Source organism: Phragmites australis, chromosome 6 (assembly GCF_958298935.1).
Source record: "Phragmites australis chromosome 6, lpPhrAust1.1, whole genome shotgun sequence".
Lineage (NCBI taxonomy): Eukaryota > Viridiplantae > Streptophyta > Magnoliopsida > Poales > Poaceae > Phragmites > Phragmites australis.
Genome location: NC_084926.1, coordinates 31,380,257 through 31,401,571, shown reverse-complemented (window position 1 = coordinate 31,401,571; position 21,315 = coordinate 31,380,257). Strand labels below are relative to the sequence as shown.

The 21,315-nt window shown below is 47.8% G+C and overlaps 2 protein-coding genes across 2 annotated transcripts; both read left to right on the top strand.

The window, feature by feature from the left end:
- The first annotated feature begins 7,940 nt into the window (after window positions 1-7,940).
- On the top strand, window positions 7,941-10,057 carry LOC133922223 (aspartic proteinase nepenthesin-2-like). Its single transcript, XM_062367449.1, has one exon. It carries the CDS (start codon window positions 8,100-8,102, stop codon window positions 9,657-9,659), a length of 1,560 nt encoding a protein of 519 aa, XP_062223433.1. The 5' UTR covers window positions 7,941-8,099; the 3' UTR covers window positions 9,660-10,057.
- Window positions 10,058-13,216: 3,159 nt separating this feature from the next.
- LOC133923125 (uncharacterized) lies at window positions 13,217-13,690 on the top strand. Its single transcript, XM_062368570.1, has one exon. It carries the CDS (start codon window positions 13,217-13,219, stop codon window positions 13,688-13,690), a length of 474 nt encoding a protein of 157 aa, XP_062224554.1.
- The last annotated feature ends 7,625 nt before the right edge of the window (window positions 13,691-21,315 follow it).

Below are 21,315 nucleotides of genomic sequence, written 5' to 3'. Positions count from 1 at the left end.
CCTCTTTAGCAAATAGTTTGCTCAGCCGAGCATTGGTGTCATGTAGGCACAAGGCTGAAGGAAAAAGGAGTCACTCGAAAGGGTTCAACTGCAACTGCAGAAGTAGTAAAATGCTAGCCAAATCTTACATCTGATCACATCCTAGGAGCTATCATTATCTCCAACATAGTCCCAAACGAAGTGATTCTGCACTTTCAAGGGACTTGACCTTCAACTAATGAAGTCTTTGGCCATATGCCACCCAATTAAGCCACTCTGCCTAGGTTTGCCAATCTTCTTGACGTAGTGGGTAGTATGGTCGAGCTTGTGGAGCTTCTTCGACCAGGACAGATTTGGATGGAGCTAGAGACCCCGATAGACTAATGGAGAGGCGACTAAGTCGGGGTTGGAGACATAAAACTAGAGTATTTTTCAACCTTTTTGCTAGGAGGAGATCAAAGCAATCGGGATATAAGAATTCTTCATTATGTTTCGTAGTTGGAAACCACAACCTCCAACACATTTATTCTCAATATTCCTTTTCAGATGATAAAAATATTGGAACAAATTCAAGATTGGTTCAATACCAAGGAAGGCTTTGCATAGATGGACAAAGATACTAAGCATAGTGATCGAGTTTGGATTCAAGTGGTGGAGCTCAATTTGGTAACAATCCAGTATGTTGAGGAGAAACTTTGAAGGGAGAAAATTAAAACAATAGCGGAAAAATGATTCAAAAAACATAATATCATGATCAAACTAGTAGGATGGGAATTTCTCACCCGATGCCGGCCTCCAGTTAACCAGATCGCGAGGAGGAACGATACCTTCACCTTCGAGTTCTTAGAGTTTCGATTCTTTCATCATTGAGATCGCCAAGGCTTTGGTCAGGAGCCTCATCTCTTCTAGCTGCTCAGAGGAGGCGTTGGCGGCCTTCATGGTTGTTTCTTTCTTAGGCGAGGAAGAAGTGGCAGCGTTTGCAGAAGGGCTGGAGGCCATGGAGCAAGATTGCTATGCGGCGGCACATGTTTGGGTGAAAAAGGGTGAAAGCTTGAAGCAGGGGATTGTGGTGAGAGGATGAAGAATAACTATAGTTTAGGTTCATACGAATATAAAGTCTAATACTTAAAGTTTTCTTTGGTAACTACTCCCATTACGGTGGCGCCTTGTTCTGTGTGAAAGACGGGGTGATGGCATCGTGTGAAATCTTTGCATGCTCATTTGAGTGCATTAAATGTTTCTATACCCAATGATTCAAATTTCAGAGATTTCTGTTTAACTCACCTAGAGATGGAAGTCGAGAAGTTGAGTTTTCAAGCTTTCTTGAGCTTCGAGTGCGAACAACGACAGGGAGTTCAACCCAATAGCATTTCCACTCGATACTCAGAACAGGAAATCCTTTGCTCCATTCTTTTGACTGCAAGCTTGATCTACCTTGCTCGATCAAGCTTAGACTTGGTGGTACTCGAGTAAGCGTTTGTGGAAATCATACCTGTTGAGTAAAGTTAGAGGGTTACTATCGAATATCTAACTGTAGGGTATATATGCATAACGAGTATACTATACATAGATAGGGTACACCATATACCTGATGGATACCTCCGGATATTGTGGATCCGAATCTGCGGGACTTGATATAATCGGAGATCACGAATACCTGTACTAGGAAGGTCTCGATCAGGTTAACCTACTCGAGTATGACTAGTATCTAAGCTGAATTCGACTGCTTTGACTTGAATGACAAGATGAATGATTCTCTATCAACTACGGTTAGGCTAAGACGACACCAGGACCCTTTATAATGCGGAGACCCTGGCCCCTGAGGGGAACTCATGACAGATCAACACCTACACAACTTAACACAAGCATCAAGACCCTAGCTTTGGAGATACTCGACAACTTCAACCCTAGATTGGTGTAAATCCAATCTACTCTGTTGTAATAGGTTTATCCACCTTGTTTATACTCGAGATAATCTATATACAACATCATCCACAAAGGACATAGGGTATTACTCCTCTTCAGAGGTCCGAACCTGTATACATCGCGTGTCTTGTTTACTGCTCGACTCTTGATCTCGAAGGTATCTCAATTAAATTACGGACACATTATAAAGAACTAATCTTCGACAAGGATCTTAAAAAACATGACTTTTTGACCAAAAAATTGTATACAATTCACGTTTCCAATTTAATACTTTTCTTGAAAATAATGTTTAACTAAATATTCAACTAACTTTGTTTATTCCGAATTTAAATATTCAACAAAATATATTAGTAGTGAAACATTTTAAAATTTTAATTAAATATATGTTTAAAACAATACTTATTTATGATTAGAGCAATACTTACAGTATATAAAACGTTTGTGCTAACAGTAGGGAAAATATTTTATGCCAACTAGACAACTATGGTCTAAGAAAAACTACTTCATCCAGTCACAAATAAATATTATTTTGGACAACGATACGGTCCTAAAAATACACATTTAACTGCTACTTTTTGGTGTAGTATGTTTTTAAAATAAAGTAAAATTATATTACTATAAAACTACTTTTCGAGATAAACCTATCCATACATTTTTAAATATCTAAACTCAATATATAAATAGTAACTTGTTGCTAAAATTTAAAAATATTGGGTGCACACAATTTAAAATAATACTTATTTATGACTGAGAGTATAGTTTTTTTTTGGCGAAGTAAAGAAAATTAATTAGTTTGTTAGTTGAGACTTCACACGATGTACCTAGCTTGCTTGACAATCTGACCTTGTTTGATTCATGACCTCTCTTTTTTTTTTCTGAGTCATTTCTTATTACCGGAAACTCGCTCGGCCACCGTTGAGGACGTCCTCACCTTATCACGTCAGTCCCCACTTGGATGGAGATCAGAGCTCGGTCACATCACCTTAGCTCGGAAAATCAGGGAATTTATGATGTGATTATTTGCCTAACTTGGCCATTGTAAAAGGGGTGTTTCATCTTTATAACCTCACATAAATATTAGTGTAGAAATTATCTATTTAATGCAAAGCTTCTTTCACATCTTAAAATATGTGTTAACATCTAATAATTTATTGATACTTATATATTTGCCTGTTTCATACAACACATGAAGAAGAATATTGAACACCATAGTGCATTTCTTAGCTTGTTTTTTTTTGTTGGATATTGTACCAAGCTGGTTTCATTAAGAAGAAACTAACTTCATCTCTCTTCTTTAATTCATTATCACCTCATAAAAATCTTAAGTGGCACAATCAATTAATAACTAAGAAATAAATCAAGGTGGAGCATTGGGAGTGACTTTATTGTGTTCTCCCCTCCACTGAGCAGGCTTTTCCTCTCTCGTTCATTTAATTAAAGAAGCACAATCAATTAATAACTAAGAAATAAATCAAGGTGGAGCATTGGGAGTGACTTTATTGTGTTCTCCCCTCCACTGAGCATGCTTTTCCTCTCTCGTTCATTTAATTAAATTTTGAAACTTAATGATATTTGGTTTCTGCACACATGCACAAATCGTAAACTAATTTTAATCAGCACTGCACCTAGGTCCTTTGAGATATCCTACACGAAATGCATCTGGTTTCGAGATTCAGCCACACAATGGTGACGTCCTCCATCCCAAGATTAACTTGAATGCCACGGAACAAGAACACTATACACCACAGCCAGTCCGAGTCCAAGTAAAAACTGCTTGCATGCTCTTTTGACCGAGTTCCTGATCCCAGCAAAGTTACTCGCGTAGACTGACCGTGTCAAAAAAGACATCATAAACAATGACAACTGCAACAGGAATGAGGACATCGGATCACTTGCTCCTGTCCCGTAGCCGTAGCTAGATTATTATACTACTCGAGCTTGAATTCTCTCCGCCATAAAAAAACAATTTGACTCGATCCATTCTACTGTTACTACAGTACCGAAGGAGAGTCATATTGCCGAGTCAGATACTCAGATGCCGTCATCGCCAGCTTGCTCCTCTAATCTAGTCTCTACGACAGGTGTAGGTCCGTTTACATTCCCGGCCACCAGTCACAAGTCATTTCAGTGAATTCCACTGACATAAACCGTCAACCTCCGAGTCAAACTCACAATCAAACCTTATGATACGACCCCATCAAGTGGGATAATGTCTTTTTGGGTGATGAGATTCCATATAGGGGCCTATTTGGAACATAGAAATTTTGAAAGAATTTTACATGAATTAATTAGTATAAGTAGCTGATAGCAAAATCTAAGACAGATGAGCAATTCTTGTACTTACTATGGTAGTGCTATATTAATTCCATATATGGAGTCCTTCTCTTTTTCTAGAATTAATTCCACATATGGGGTCCTTCTCTTTTTCTAGAATTTTAGTTTTTTTCTTTGTTTTTCTTATTTAAGGATAGCTTAGGTCCCTCGGTTATGCTATCTTTTTAGTTTTATGGATTTTTTTAGTGCTCAATGGGCTATACAATCCATGTCTAATTTTTATTATATGATTTTCAGTATACTTCATAATTGTAAGGATTATTTCTTCTACTAATTTTTAATCTATACTTCTATAAAAAGCACGAGTTGCTTTCCTTCCTACATCTACCGATTTAATATACATAGGTTAATTTGCACCGTTGATTCTATCTAATAGTCTAGATCCATTCAGATGGTCCTTCCCTCCCCACCTAGGCCCCTACACCTGATTTATAAAGAGAATTCTCTAACCCTGATTTATAGAGCTTAATTAATTATCTTCTAAAAAATAATTAATTTGAAATCTAGCCTGCCAATATTGTTGGTGATGACTAAGGTTTCTAGATTTTTGGATTTTAAGGTTTTTTTTCCTAACACGGTCCTTTCCTATTTTAAATTGAAAATATATTTCTTAAATTTTATTTACTTTTTAAATGTTTTTACTTCGTTTACTCTGAAATTAAAATATTCACGGCATATACAAATCTTGCTTGTTTATATTTTTACAACTCAAGAAAATGATCACCGTGATCTGAGTGGACGTGCTCTTTGTGTTCTTACTTAGGGCATATTTGTTTCAATCTGTTTCTGATTTCTGCTTCTGTCAGAAGCCCAGGAACCAGAAGCCCAAACAAACGAGTTTGCTAAAAAGTGACTTCTGGAGAAGTCAGAAGTCTACTTCTGAGAAAATGAAGTAGAAGTTAAGAAGTTAGCTGGGAGTAACTTTTCTAAGAAGTAGTATACTAACAACCAACAAAATATTGTAAAACCCACCAGCTAAAATCTAAAATAGCTTTCCAGCAAAGTTAGCATAACTTTTAAAAAAACTAAAAATAGAAGCTCAAACAAACCGGTCCTTAACTTAATTTTTGACGAACTGGTTATAGTTGTTTATCTATATTTTTTGGGCCTTTTCTTAAGTTGATTCTTGATAAACGGGCCTGATTTCGTTGCATCTTGTTGAACCTAGCTTAAATTAGCCGTGAATGAATGGGCATTAGTCGCTTGTGTGCATCCTGGTAATTAAGTCGGTCCAAGTTTATGTATTTATTGGTTGTGATCAACCTGATCAGGGTCAACCAAATAAAGGGCTAGAAAATTTTATTTTTGGTGCATTTTTTTTTGTTGTTTTTTCCCTTAGTGATCGTGGAGGGCTGGTCATCTCCTCTTATTATATAATAGATTCCCGCATGAATTCTATAAATTTCCTACGTTCAAATAGGGCCTAAAGTGAGTTAGATATATATTTCCCCTTATAGGATTGTCCTCTCTAGTTTGGGTTCATTTACTAACTTATGAATTGGTAACACTATAGTACCGCCATGCCGCCAACCATTGGGCTGTATTTTTTTCTTTTTTCTTTTTCTTTTTTTATAAAACAGAGTAGTATATACTAATTAAGGAATAAAGTTGTTACAAGATGGCTCACCTATTTCTCTATCAGAGAGATATATCAACCATTGGCTAGTCCAACATAGGTACTTTAAAACACGTATGGCAATTGTGATGTAGGCACCGTGAGGTTGAGTAATAGTAACCACCACCATGGATAGATGCCCCCTTGTCTCGTCTCATCTCATCTCATCTCTTCCTTTTCCTTTTCAACCTTCTCCCCCTTTGTTCTTTCCTCATGCCTTCCTTCACGTCATATACCTGTCACCTCCATGAAGTTGTGATGGCCGAAATGGTTTGAGCCATATTTGAAATGCACCGTGCGATTTGGTTTCGACCTTTGAAATTTCAGGGATCATCAAACCGGAGAGAACAGTCTCTGAAGACATGATCAGGCTACCAGAGCTCCTGCCGTGGAGATCCAAAAAAAAAAAAAAGCTCCTGCCGTGACGTCACACAGAAAGCCGGGAGCAACCAGTAGGGAGATTTGTAATTTTCCACGAAACAGCAGGTAAAAAGGGTTCGGACGTCGCCAATTTAGCAACGCCAAACCCTTTTTTTTTCTGCTTTGACCCATAAGTTAGGCAGCAGGGTAAGTTGGGCATTTACTAAAAAGTGCATCATAAGGGTAGTAGTGTGCTCTTCGCTCCTAGCATACATCAGAGTTTCAGGCTATGCATCAGGCCTTGCTTGAGCTTCCTCCTCGCAACAAATTTCTGCTTATTACGACCTTGATCTCATGCTTCATTTTGCTCATGTGAGTAGCTATCAATTCTAGTAAGATTTGATTACCCAATTCGTCAAAATCGATACCAATTTGATGCTTTCAAGCAACTCGAGTATTTTCAGAATAGCCAAAATAAAGCTATGGAAGCAACACCAAAAGCCAAACCAGTGCTTACCGCTCTTCATTTTTTTTTCCAGATGGTACCAGAGTGCTCTAAAAAATGAATGGATGACCAAAAAAGAGCATAAATGTACGGGCGGTAGAAAGTGACCCCCTGTTTAGTTAAAATAACTTACCCTTTTGGCATGTAAAGTTCGTAAAGTTAAGTATAAAGAATACGTTAGACCATGTGTAAATGATGTTGTTGTATAAATTAACTAGAACTTGCTTTTTTTACTTATCGTTTAGAATATTGATATAACCTCTCACACATGTGATTGACCATTTCTTTTTGTAATTTTTTAATAAAATAATTAAAAATATAATGCTATGAAATACTTTCATAATAAATTTGCTAATATCATTTTCATGAGTCAAACTGTAACAATGTTATGTGCATTAATAGTAAAAAATTTATGGTTTAACTGCACATACTCTAAATCAATCTCTATTTTAGAATGGAGGGAGTATCTTTGTATTCCAGTATAACATCAAGCAACAGTTTCTCCAAAAAGAGTTTTTGTTATGAGGAACTCGATGAATAATTGGTCACTGGATACTAACTTCTACTCATTTACAGAGTTGAATGTAGAACATGGAGCTAAGGTTATGCTAGGAAAATTATGAGAGAGATAAAATAGCGCCTTAAATCAAACACCATGACAAGATTTCGTAAACCAACCTTTTTTTTTTGTTTTCCGAACTTTAAAGTGTCAAAATGTAATATCAAAGATTCAAAGCAGTCCACAAACTAGATTTTCTTTAATGGTCTACATGCATATGTGCTTCACTTCATGTAACAAAAATAGCTGATAATAAAAATATGTCTGGGCCATGTAATTTCACATTTGAGATTTGAGACTTTCGCAGCCTTACCCGTCAAAGCTAGTACCAACTTGTGCATCGCGTTGGAACGTGTGGCTGTGCATCCACGCAGAACGGTTGAGTTCAATTCATTTCTTTAATACTCCTATTAGAGAGCCTGACTCTCTGAGTACTACTAGTAGTAAAAATACGTTTTGAAAAACTTTCAAAAACCCTAGCAGGAAAGGAAGAAAAAAAAAATACTAGTACATGGGAAAGGGGTTCGTTGGGCAGCTCTGGTCGTCTCCCCGGTGGACAAAACCGCGTTTTTCCACGGCCACCGTCCCCAACATTCGCTGATTCCAACCCCGCCTCGGCTCCTCTCCTCACCGTGTTCAAAACCCACGCACCTCGCCTCCTCCCTTCCCCCCCCCCCCCCCCCACTCGTCATCACCTCTCCAATCCGCGTTCTATAATATTCCCCCAACTCCGCCACCACCAACCTCCTCTTCCTCCTCCCCTTCTCCCAAGACCGCCGCCTGTTCCATGCAGGACTAGTCCGTCGGTCCACTGCTCAGCCATGGCGGAGCTCGCGGTGCGGTCTCTGCTGCTGTTATTGCTCCTGATCTCGCCGTTTGTGGTTTCAGCTGGTATTCTGAAGCTCAACTCGTCGTCGCCCCTGTTCGGCATCGAGTTCCCGCCTTTCAACACCGCCGTCGCCGACACTGGCTGCGACGGCAAGCTGGTGGCATCCCAGGAGGTGGAGGACGACCAGAAGCAGCCGGCGAGCCTGTCTCCGACGCTGAAGCTGCACATGAGCCACCGCGCTGCCGCCGAGGCCGTGGCGGGCAGGACACGGAAAGAATCGTTCTTGGATTCGGCCAAGAAGGACGCCGTCCGCATCGAGACGATGCACCGGAGGGCAGCACGGGCTGGCGGGGACCGGGCGTTGGCGGCGGGTTCTTCGCCCAGGCGGGCGCTGTCGGAGCGGCTGGTGGCGACGGTGGAGTCGGGCGTGGCGGTCGGGTCGGGGGAGTACCTGGTGGACGTCTACGTCGGCACACCGCCGCAGCGGTTCCGGATGATTATGGACACCGGCAGCGATCTCAACTGGCTGCAGTGTGCACCATGCCTTGACTGCTTCGAGCAGCGCGGCCCGGTGTTCGACCCCGCGGCGTCCTCCTCCTACCAGAACGTCCCCTGCGGCGACCCGCGCTGCGACCTCGTGGTGCCGCCGGAGCCGCCCAGGACGTGCCGCCGCCCGCGGGACGACCGCTGCCCGTACTACTACTGGTACGGCGACCAGTCCAACACCACCGGCGACCTCGCTCTCGAGTCGTTCACCGTCAACCTCACAGCCCCGGGCTCGTCCCGCCGCGTCGACGGCGTCGTTTTCGGGTGCGGGCACTGGAACCGCGGCCTCTTCCACGGCGCAGCGGGGCTGCTCGGCCTTGGGCGCGGGCCCCTCTCGTTCGTTTCCCAGCTGCGCGCCGTGTACGGGCACGTCTTCTCCTACTGCCTCGTTGACCACGGCAGCGACGTCGCCAGCAAGATCGTGTTCGGGGAGGACGCCGCGCTGCTCGCGCACCCGCAGCTCAACTACACGGCATTCGCGCCCTCGGCGAGCACCTCGGCGGACACATTCTACTACATCAAACTCAAGGCCGTGCTCGTCGGCGGCGAGTTGCTGAACATCACCTCCGACACCTGGGACGTGGCCAATGACGGGTCCGGCGGCACGATCATCGACTCCGGCACGACGCTGAGTTACTTCGCCGAGCCGGCGTACCAGGTGATCCGGCAGGCATTCATCGACCGCATGAGCAAGTCCTACCCGCTCATCCCCGACTTCCCGGTGCTGAACCCCTGCTACAACGTGTCCGGGGTGGAGAAGCCGGAGGTGCCCGAATTCTCACTCCTGTTCGCCGACGGCGCCGTGTGGGACTTCCCGGCGGACAACTATTTCATCCGTCTCGACCCGGATGGCATCATGTGCCTCGCCGTCCTCGGCACGCCGCGCTCCGCCATGTCCATCATCGGCAACTTCCAGCAGCAGAACTTCCACGTCATGTACGACCTGCAGAACAACCGGCTCGGCTTCGCGCCGCGGCGGTGCGCCGAGGCACAGCTCAGCCGGTGAGGGTCTCCGAGGACGAGCAATTTAAACTCGGTCCTCAGCTCGATTGAACGTGTCATACTAGTGTGTAGTAGCTTTGCTAATTGGGAGAGAATTGGGTGTAGAAATATTGGGTTGGGAAGGATGGTGGCACACAAGCTCTATTACAACAGGGTTTTGGAACCAATCTCCAAGGAAAGGAGACTGGGAGCAACTAGGAATTTTATACTGTAGTCTTTTTTACCATTTCTTTCATCTGTATACAGTTATGGGTCTAAAATTTTTTGCATGATTTTTGTGCTGGTTGGTGATGATAAGAAGAGAAGTATTTGTATTGTGACATTATGGATTCTTTCCAGTTGGTTTGGTGGCTCCCCGTTCAGGGGCAGATATGATACAGAAATCGGAAGGTTTTTTCATTATTCAGTTTCTTCAGACGTTCCATCAGTGCAGCGAAGCTAGCAGAGTGATTGAGGTTCTATAGTACTGCACATCTCTATGACTTCTGTTCAAAGGAATATCTAGCTATAGTTATATATATAAGAGTATATTACATACGGACGAGGTATACTGTATATATATTTAATAACTTTAGATATTATAAAACCGAATCTATGATAACTGATACATCCGGAATCCAGAAAGTGTATATTAAGAAGTCCTCGATTACTTATCTAACTCGAGAAGACTAGTATTCAGGACAGATCTATCTACTTGAATGACAAAAAAAGACTATATTGAATACAGGTGGATAGGAGGCAGTATATCACCTCTATATAAGGTGGGGACCTAGACCCTCCAGGGGAGAGACTCTTTTTCTCTCGGCTATTGGAGGTAGACATCAAGACCTTAGCGTAGAAGGAACTCGATGATTTTAGCTCTAAGTTAGACTAGATCCGATCTACTTCTTATGATAAGTTAGCCACATTACCTGCAGTCGAGTGAATACATACACATAATCATCCACATAGGATGTATGTTATTACTCTAACTAGAGGCTTGAACCTGTATACATCATGTTTGATCTTTGATCCACGAAGGTAATCCTTTTATTTCTGGATACATTATTAGGAACAAATCCCTCGAAAGTTGGTGCGCTAGGTAGGAGTCTTCTGTTTTTCAAGATCGACTATATCTCGAGTGCATATTGACACCGAATTCTCCGACGTCGGCTTCTATGACCACTTCAAGTCAACAGCGATCACCCTTGAATCACCTCTACCCGGATCAAAGATCGCATACGGAACTATGATCTTCTGCTGGGACCATCAAGGTGAACTGATCCGCACCAGTATTATCTAGTCCAGGCCATTGGATGCATACTGCGAGGTGGGACATCTCGAGTAGGATTTTAAGGAGCCTAATGTTCTCTAATGTATGGACACCGACAATGATGAGGGTGGCGATGATGACTTTACTATTAGCTAGAGCAGTCGAATAGATCGATTCGTGTTCATGGATAGAGGAGCCGATATCCCACCTGCTTACCCAATGACGGTAGATCCAAACGTTGTGGTAAACAATGGCACAGAAATTCCCAAGGATATAGTAGTGGTAACCACCGCTGATGGTACTGGCATTGCTAGCGATATACTGCCAGAAACATCTGTAGCTAAAAAGCCTTACGTATCCCTGACACAACTCTCCATCGACAGACCGCAGGGAGTTAGGTTCCTCCTGGTCTTCAACAACGACTTCCGGTGGACACACCTCCATCGCCAGCGGCTCAAGCATCGAGGAACAAGCTCCCTCAGAATAGCAACCGCTGAGTAGCATCGTCTTGATCATAGTCAAGTCTAGGCAGCGATGTTTTAGCACACCGGATTCTAAAATACAGGGAGCTTATCTGATTCTAAGATCCCTTCCGGAGTTGGATCCAACAAATCCCTTAACCCGTATGGTTAATCAAGTTATGACCCTACTTGATGCGGCCCATATCTAAGCTGCTCGAGCAAAAAATCCTAGCAACTCTAGGCACCCTAGCCGGCAAGGCGCCAGCTCGAGAAGCCATGGATGCGAGCATCCCTAAGTCGAGGGATCCCATGCGGGAAGCTCGAGTGATCGATCCCGAGCACCGCTTTGTGGGCCAAACTATAACTGCTTTACCCATAGGCGTAGGAATCTGGAAGGCCTGATGAATTGTATTCCTCACCATCGGTATGATCTACGTACAGTGATAGACAACCACCATGACGAACGTCACAAGGACGAACGTAGTTATTACGATCATAGATCTCCATGGTGAGATGGTCAATATAACTCCCCTGCTCAAAGGAACAGGAGTGATAGTCCCCTCCTCCTCCTGAAGAATTTGATGGAGGCTACGAAGTTTCGTACATGAGCTTTGGTCAATATAGTGGCCTGAGAAGTTCAAGGTGGACCTTATCCAGAAGTATGATGGAAAGATCAACCCCAGTGAGTGGTTATAGATCTATACTAAGGTTATTTGAGCAGCGGGTGGTGACAATAAGGTAATGGCCAATTATCTACTGACAACACTAGATGGACCTTCCAGGTTCTGGTTGTTGAACATGCCTCCTAACTCGATCTGATCGTAGGTCGAGTTGAAGGCTTAGTTCATAGCCAACTTCTAAGGCACTTTCGAGCGCCCATGAACAGAGAACAATCTCCATTAGCTGAACCAGGGTGAGGACGAATCACTCCAAGATTTTATTCATCGGTTTAGCGACAGGCGTAATACGATCCTAGACATCTTCGATGAGTCAGTCATCATCGCCTTCAAGCGAGACGTCCGGGACATGGATCTGCTCGGGAAGATGGCTACTCGGATGATCCATACGGTCATAGAGCTCTTCAAGGTTGCCGACAAGTGTGCAAAGTGAGTGGAAGCTTAGTTACACGCTAAGAACCCTTAATCTCGCAAGGATAAGCTCGAGTCCTCAAAGAACGAGGGGAAGAAGAACAAACCCGATAACAAGCTCAAGGGTCCCAATACGACCATAGCCGCGGTCGATAGGAGCAAGTCGCACAACACTGGGGACAACAAAGGCCTAAGTCGAGGTGAAGGAAGGTGGTGTCCTGTCCATCGGACCAGTCAATAAGGCTTCGATGAATTCCATGCCATCAAAAAGTCGATGAAAATCTTAAGGCCATTGTTGCTGAGGATAACAACAAACAGGCCAAGTTGAACGATAATAGTGTTGAGTCTGAATTCCACGAGGCCGACCAAAGTCTAGTACACATCTTCAGAGGATCCACCATGCATGAATCTAAGAGGCAGTACAAGGTGGTTGAACTAGAGGTCAATTTGGCTGTGTGGGCCTACTCGATACCTCAAGTGGTCAGAGGTACCGATCACCTTCAATCAAGTTGATCATCCAGCTGTAGTTCTACACCCTAGTCGATACCCGGTCGTGGTCCAGCCGATTATCTCAAATATCAAAGTTTTTCGAATCTTGGTCGATGGGGGTAGTTCGCTTAACCTCATCTTCCCTAAGACCCTAGACAAGATGGGAGTTTAGAGGACGGAGCTTAAGGCAGGAGTCGAGCCTTTCCATGATATAATCCCCAACTCATCGGCCATTCCCCTGGGCCAGATTGAGTTGCTGGTTACATTTGGCATGGCTGATAACTTCCATACTGAGAAGCTTACCTTCAATGTCGTGGACTTCGAGATGGCGTATAACGTGATCCTAGAACGCCCAATGCTAGGTAAGTTTACGGCAGTGGTGCACTATGCATATCAGATGCTCAAGATCCTGGGTCCTAAATGGGTCATAACTGTCAGGGGAGATCAGCGTGCAACAGTGAAACGCGACAAGCAGAGCCTAGACATGGTTGAACACCTCAGTCGAGCGGTAACCACTTCTAAAGGCACGGATTCCAAAAGTCAGGAGCATCAAGTCACTGTTGAGATTAAGGACTCCAAGCTTGTAAGTCTTGCTTCTACTTCCAAGTCCAACGATGCTGCCAAGGGTGAGACCAGTGACAGTGCCGATGACAAAAGGACTGATGGTGGCATCAAGGCAATATCCCTCGACTTGTCTGAACCAGCCAAGATGGTTAAGGTTGGGGCTAACCTTGACCCTAAATAGGAACTCGTGCTCATCACTTTTCTCTAGGCAAGCCAAGATGTGTTCGCGTGGCTACCTTCTGATATGCCTAGAGTTCCTAGGGAGATGATCGAGCATCGACTACCTATTAAGCTTGACTCCAAACTTGTGGTTCAGAAGCAGTGAAGATTTATGGAGGAAGCAAGCAATCCAGGAGGAGGTCGGCAAACTCCTAAAGGCGGGCTTTATTAGAGTTCGTCATCCTACATGGTTCATGAATCCCATGCTCGTCTAGAAAGCCAATGCCTGATGGAGAATGTGTGTCAACTTCACCGACCTCAACAAAGCCTATCCCAAGGATCCTTTCCCTCTTCGTTGCATCAACCAGATTGTCGACTCTATGGTAGGTTGTGCATTACTATGTTTTCTAGATGCCTATTCAGAGTATCACTAAATTAGCATGGGAAATGAGGGTGAGAATAAAACTACTTTTACCACTCATTTTGGTGTATTCTACTATGTAAAGATGCGTTTTGGTTAAAAAAATGTTGGTGCTACTTATCAATGGTGTATTCAGAATTGTTTACAACCCCAAATTGGGCGCAATATAGAAGCGTATGTTGATGCTCTTTTTATACATTGCAGTTACCCTACAAGTTGTAAGCACGATCCTGGTGGTCGAATGGAAAAGCCTTGCGAGAAAGGCCAAGGTCCAAAAATCTAGTTACTATGTGAGCGAAGTCCTACATGATGCTAAGCTACGATGCCAACAAGTGCAGAAGTTGCTATATGCAGTCTTGATGTCTTCCCGGAAGCTACGATATTATTTTCAAGCACACAAGATCATCATTGACGTATCCGTTGAAGGATGTCATATGCAATAGGGAGGCTACTAGATGAACCACACAATGGGCGGTTGAGCTCAATGAGTTTGGCGTCAGATATGTGCCACGCACAAGTGTGAAGTCGGGAGTACTAGTGGAATTCATCGCTGAATGATCAAGCATTGGAGAAATAAGGCCAAGTGTGGTTGAAGACCACTGGATGCTCTTCTTCGATGGATCGCTCACGCTTCAAGGCTCAGTGCTAGAATTGTGCTTAAATATCCAACGAGCGATGAACTTAGGTATATTGTTCAATTTGATTTTAAAGCTTCCAACAATGTAGTATAATACAAGGGAACAAGGGACTGGTAAGCTGAATCACTAGGAATCAGGTGACATCTCATGAAAGGGGACTCAAAGCTAGTCATAAACCAAGTACAAAAGGAGTACCAGTGCTCAGACAATAACATGGAAGCTTACCTGAACGAGGTGCGAAAGCTCGAGCAGAAGCTCGAAGGGTTAGAAGTAAGGCACATCAGGAGGAGTGAAGAAGTAACGCACATCATGAGGAGTGACAACTCTGGTGCGGATGAACTTGATAGACTCGCTACTTCCCGAGCTTAAGTACCTATAGGAGTCTTCGTTGAGAAACTCCTCAAACCATCTGTCCTGATAGTTCAGCGAACAGATACTACCCAACTCGACCAGCAGTCTGGTCCAGTCAGTGCGGCAGAACTCGCAGACATGGATGCTGCACTACTCGAACATGAACTGACTTGGATGACTCTGTACCAAGCCTATCTCGAAGGTCGAGACATACCTAATGATGATGCGTCTGTAGAGAAAATTGCACGTAAGTCCAGGTTATACGCTTTAGTAAATGGCAAGCTCTACCAAATGGGGAGTAACAGAATCTTGATGAAGTGCATCACGTAGGAAGAGGGCAATAAAATATTACTTGATATCCATGGAGGCATGTGTGGTAATTATGCGTCTTACACACCTTGGTCGGAAAAGCTTTCTGCCAAGGATTCTATTTGTTGTCTGCCCTCTAGGATGCTTTCGAGCTGGTCAAAAAGTGTAAGAGTTGTTGATTTTTTAAAAGGCAGACCACTCGACCAACCCAAGCTTTGCTTTGCCTCTGTTGCTCATCCTTGTAGCAGTGGACAAGTCGAGCGTGCAAATGCCGAGATACTGAAGGGGCTCAAAACCCGGACCTACGAAGTGCTGGCAAAGCATGGGAAAGGGTGGATCGACGAGCTCCCCGCTGTGTTATGGGCCAACCAGACCATGCCAAGCCAGGCCACCGGGGAGATGCCTTTCTTCCTCATATACAGCGTCGAGGCGGTCCTCCCCTCCGAGCTCATGCTCGGCTCACCTTGGGTGAATGCCTACTCAGAGGGCGAGCAGGAACAGCGAAGGCGCGACGACATCGACTACTTGGAGGAGCGTCGGCGACGAGTCGCCGTCCGAGCTGCCAGATAACAGCAGAGCCTGCGGCACTACCATCAGTGCCACGTCCGAACCAGGTTACTCGAAGTTGGGGATCTAGTTCTCCGACGCGCCCAAATGCGCGAAGGAAAGAATAAACTCTCCCCCATGTGGGAAGGCCCCTTCATCGTGACCAGTGCCCCGTGGCAAGGCTCATTTTGGCTGGCCACAGAGGATAGGCAGCCACTCCCAAACGCGTGGAACATCGAGCATCTGCGCAAGTTTTACCCTAGGTGGGCATGTTTGTGCTCGGACCAACCAGGATAGGGGCCTTCCTCCTGCCCAAATTGGCCAAGGGCTGCCACTGACAAGTTAGCACTTGCAATTTATTTTTGTCACTTCTGTATAAATCATCAATATACGTCCATATTACTCTTATTCTGAGTTTTTTCTCTGGAATCCATATGTTTAATCTACTTGGTGAGATGCTCGATTTGTGCGAGAAAAACACGCTCTCTCATGTTTCCTGCTGATAAAAATGGATCCCGGTCGGTATGCGCCACAGGCAGTGATTGCTGACTTAAGTCTGTCGTGGTAGGCTGTGGTGCCCGGCTGCATGGTAGTACCCCGAGCACTACCGAGCCTCTGGGGTTCTCGGGTAATCCTATCGCTCGAACATGAGTTGTCGGGACCGTCTAGACCCTAGGGGTGGGCTGTCGGTGCTCGGCCTGGTCAGTCCTACCTTGGGCACCACCGAACCAATGGACCTCTTTGTCATGTCTCTATCTGTACACTCCGCCGGTCCGGGCAATCGAGAGGTCTCAGGTCAAAAATGAGAGCAGGCTATAATAAGTATCGCACTAACAGAGCACACCAAGCAAAGAATCTTTACCTATTTTAAGCTTACAGATAAATGCTCGAGAACCAAGCAGCCCAACCACAAGGGCCTCAGTGCCCAGGGCGCTGCTGAGCCTCTGGGGTCTTCGGGTAATCCTACTGCTCAGACATGAGTGATTGGGACCGCCTAACCCCTGGTTCCACTACCGGGTTTCCAGTGCTCGAGTGCTAAAAGGATGTCCTGGGGGCTTAGGCGCTTTGCACGAGGGAACCCATGTTCCCGGGCGCCCTGAGCTCAGGGCATCTACCCTTTCCTGGACCGGTCGGCTGGAAGGCTGACACCTACTCGGTGAGTTACTGAAGTCATATGAATTCCCTTTCATACATACTGAATAAACATTTGTTCCTGAGTTATCCTCGGGACCCTCGTATGCTAATTTGTTTGGCAAGCCAGTCTCCTTGCGCGCAAAACCTCGCCCTTGTGTTCGCTTTTCCAGAACGACAAAGACAAATAGTAGTCAGCGTACCGTACAGGCGGCAATGGCTAACCTAGGTCCTTTATGGTGGCCGTGGTGCCTGGCCGGCTTGGCCGTACCCTGAGCACTACCGAGCCTCTGGGGTTCTCGGGTAATCCTACCGCTCGAACATGAGTGGTCGGGACTGCAAAGACCTCAAGGGCGGGCTATCGGTGCTCGGCCTGGTCAGTCCTACCCCAGACACCACCAAACCGTGGGGACTCTTGGTTGCATTTCCGCCCGCGTGCGTCTCTGGTCTATTTGTTTGAGAGATCACAGGGTGAAAAGCGTTCACTGGTCGTGGTGTGTACTGTGCCAGGTGGACTTGTTTCCTGAGTAAAGAAGTTTGTGTCTGTCTGTGTCTATTTTGACTCAGCAGCCGCGCACTCACGAGGGCTCAGGGGCTGGACACTCGGGTGGTCCCGCTGCTCAAACATGAGTGGCTGGGGGCAACCTAACTTCTCGGGGGTAGACTGCTCGGCTCGTCCCGGCCAGTGCCTCTCGGGACATCAAGGAAGAACAAACAACATCAAGAACAAGCACAGAACGGAGTTCGATTCTAAGGATGGCTTCTATTACATTGAAAGGAACCATTCAGAGGGGAATCACTCCCATATTACAACACTCAAAAAGAACAAAACCCTAACTTTTTACAGTCTAAAGAGGAGGGCACGCTTCGCCACTGTTGTCACTGTTCGCCCGCACAAAAGATTCCGCCACCTCGGTGGTGACGTCGCGGACGGCCGCCCAGGCGGCGGCTTCCTCTGCCTCAACCACACCATGCCGAGCTGGCTCCAGTGGGAAGGCGGGGTCTCGGCTGCGGTAGCAGGCGAGAACGTGCTCAGCCACACTTTGGGCTAGCACACGCCCCTCCAAGGTCGCCAGCTCTTGGACAGCGGCAGGGAGAGCCTCGAGACGCCGAGCAATCTCGGAGAACCCAGGGCGAGATGGCCTGTTGTTTCCATTTCCAGCCCCTGGGAACCCACAAACACATGCCTGAGCCCGGCTACCTCCACGAAGTCCCGCGCCCGTCGAAGGATGTCCCGCATCATCAGCTTCACATTCGTCCGCTCTTGAAGGATGACATCAAGCTCCTCTTCGGCATTCTTCAGCCGAGCCTCAAGGCTTCTACTATCGGCAGTGATGGTAGGGACACCCTTCGCGGCCCGTACCTCCTCAAGTCGGGCAGCCACCTCGATCCGGGACTGCTCCAGTTGCTCGGCCCAAGCCTTGATGGCCTGCTCTCGGGCGGCTAGGTCGGCCTCCTGGTTGGCGACATGCTCCTCCCGGGCGGCGAGTGCTGACGATGCCAAGTCAGCATCCGTCTCACGCAGCATGACCTGCTCCTCCCGGCGGAGAACATTGGTGCGGCCGCGCTCAAGATCATCGTTCTGGCGGCAGAGGTCCCCCTGTGCAGACCGCACGGCTTCCTCCCTCTTGCTGGACACCTCCTCCCGTGAGGCAACCTACTTCTCATGCCGTGCAAGTTGATCCTCGCGAGTGGCCAGCTCGCCGGCGCGCCTCCTCGACGCTTGGTCGCGCTCCACCGCGAGCCGCTCCAAGCGGTCGGCTTTCTCCTGTGCGGCGACGGCCTCATCGCGGGCCTCCTCTAGTGCCTCGCGCTCCACGGCCAGCTCATGCATGGACCTTTCGTAGGCCGAGCGAGCCGTAGCCACGCGGCCTCCAGCTACTTGCGGACCTCCTCCAGCTGGCCCCTTTCATCGACTAGGGCAGCGCGCTCTTTCTCGAGTTCGGCCTGTTCTGCCGCAACGGCCGCCTCGAGCTGCCCGATGACCTCCCGGGCACTTCCCAGCACCTCAGGGACGAAAAGAGGTTAACCCCCAGCCAAAACATACACGGGCAAAACGAGCTCGAGGAAGAAAAAGGGGCTTACGTGGTTATGGGCCCGTGGTACCGCCATCGGGACTGCGGGATCCGTAACTCTAGGTCTTGCGGCCTGAGCTCAGGCCTGGGCTCCGGCCTTCTCCTTTTCGAGGGAGGGCTCTGGCCCTCGGGCCGTTGTGGGCTGGTCCCAGCGGCCGCCCCGAAGCCTGCTCCCAAAGACTGGCTAGTTCGGTCGCCAGTCGTCTCGCCACCGGCCGGACTCTGGCCCCCGGGTTTCCGTGAGCTAGTCCCAGCCTCCGCCCCGGAGTCTGCTCCTGAAGACTGGCCGCCTTGGCCGCCCGTCTTCGCACCGCCTGCCGTCGGCTAGGGTCCTCAGCGCGGGGATCACGGAGGTGACGGCGACGACGAGAATGAGGACGGTTGAGGGATATATGCCCGGGGCCCTTATGGCCCCGGGTTGGTGGCATGCTGTCATCGGCGGCGACGCCCCGCCCTCCATTATCGTCCGCCCCAGGGATGTGCAGAGTCTCGGGGTCTCGGCGCCCTAGATGGTCAACCAGCCCCTAGGTGTCAAAGACCAGCATCGACTCTTGCAGAGCCGCCTGGCCCGGGTCTACGCAAAGCACCAGCTCCTCGCATGGCAGGACCGCCTGGGCTAGGTCATCGACACCGGTCACCACCTTTAGCAGTGTCGCCAAGGCCCCCTCGTCGAGGTCCTTGTCCTCGCCTATGCAGGTCCTCGTCAAGTCGCGAGGCCCGGTGTATATCCAGGCGAAGCGACGCGTTCCCTCAGGGGGGCCAGATGGCGGCGCAGGAAGACGGCGACCACCATGAGCAAGGTAAGCCCCGCCCGGTGCAGGTCTTCAATGCAGTTCAGCACCAAGCGCAGGCGAGCATCCTCCGCGGGGGCGGCTTCCCAGATCGGCTTGTTGGGCTTCACCGGCGACCGGGGCAACGAGAGGCGGTCGTGGGGACTGACGTCGACGTAAACCCAGTCCCGGCGCCAGTCGTTCCACTTGCCGCGCAACACCTGCGGGATGTAGGCGTCACCGAGTCCCTCCCACAGGCGGAAGTTGCAGCATCCCATGACCTCTACCTCGTCCGACCCCTTGTTCTTCCCGGCCGCTCGAAGAATGAAGAAATGCCGAAAGAGCGCGACCGACGGTGGCACCCCACGAACATCTCGCGGAGGTGGGCGAAGACCGCCAAGATGACCATTGATTTTGGACTCAGATGGGCCAGTTGGACGCCAAAGGTGTCCAGCACTTGTAGAAGAAACGCCGAAAACGGCGGCACGAGGCCGGCAGTGATGAAGGATACGAAGATCATGATCTTCCCGGGCCTGCGCCGGGCCGGCGGATAGCCGGCCGGCGTCAACACCGATGCTCCCCGTTGGCCAACGGGGACCATCAGCTTCCGGACCTTCTCCGCCCCCTCCTCGTTCATGAGGCGGGACCTCGGCAGGACACTGCTAGCGCTCGACGCATCCCGACGGCCGCTTCCGGCCCTTGGCATTTTTGGGGGTGGGAAGTGCGCTGGAGGAGAATAGAGACAAGGTGCACTTAGGGCTGGAGACAAGGCTCCCGGTGCGCAAGGGAGACGAAGGCAAAAGATGGCAACTGTAAGAATGGCGTGGGGGGTAATGGTTCGTTGCCCCTCTCCTTTTCTATCATGGGGAGTTCAAACACCCCATTCCTCAGCACAATATGCGAGATGATCTCCCTCGATCTGCACAGTTGCCAGGCGCGCCACTTGCCTCATCATCACTTCCCTCGAAAGTCAAAAAGGCACGCGCCCTTTCGGTTTCCTCCTTGGGCTATACCAAGAGCCTAGGCCAAAAAGCTGCAAGGCCCGCAAAGATTTCGGCACCTGGCGACAGAAAGCCACGTGGCACCAATACTGTGATTGGCCTCGAAGAAATAAGGGCCCCATCCACAGTCTCTGGGCCATCGCCTGCCGACGGGCCCGGGGGCTGCTATAGGTGACATGGGATGCAGGGGTTCCCGAGTCCCGAGGCCAGGACAACACAATGCCGCATGGCGTCATCCCTCGGGGACCATCTCCCCGAGGGCCGAGAAAAGACAGTTCCGGGAGGGGCGCTCGGGGCCAAGAACAGTTGGTCCCCGAGTACCCAGAGTTCCCTGAGAACTCGAGAAAAGCTAGTTCCAGGAGGGGTGCTCGGGGGCCATGAACAGTTGGCCCCCGAGTACCTAGA

Excerpts from the sequence above, each read along its gene's own strand:
- LOC133922223 (XM_062367449.1), top strand. The coding sequence starts at position 8,100 with ATGGCGGAGCTCGCGGTGCGGTCTCTGCTGCTGTTATTGCTCCTGATC.
- LOC133923125 (XM_062368570.1), top strand. The coding sequence starts at position 13,217 with ATGGCTGATAACTTCCATACTGAGAAGCTTACCTTCAATGTCGTGGAC.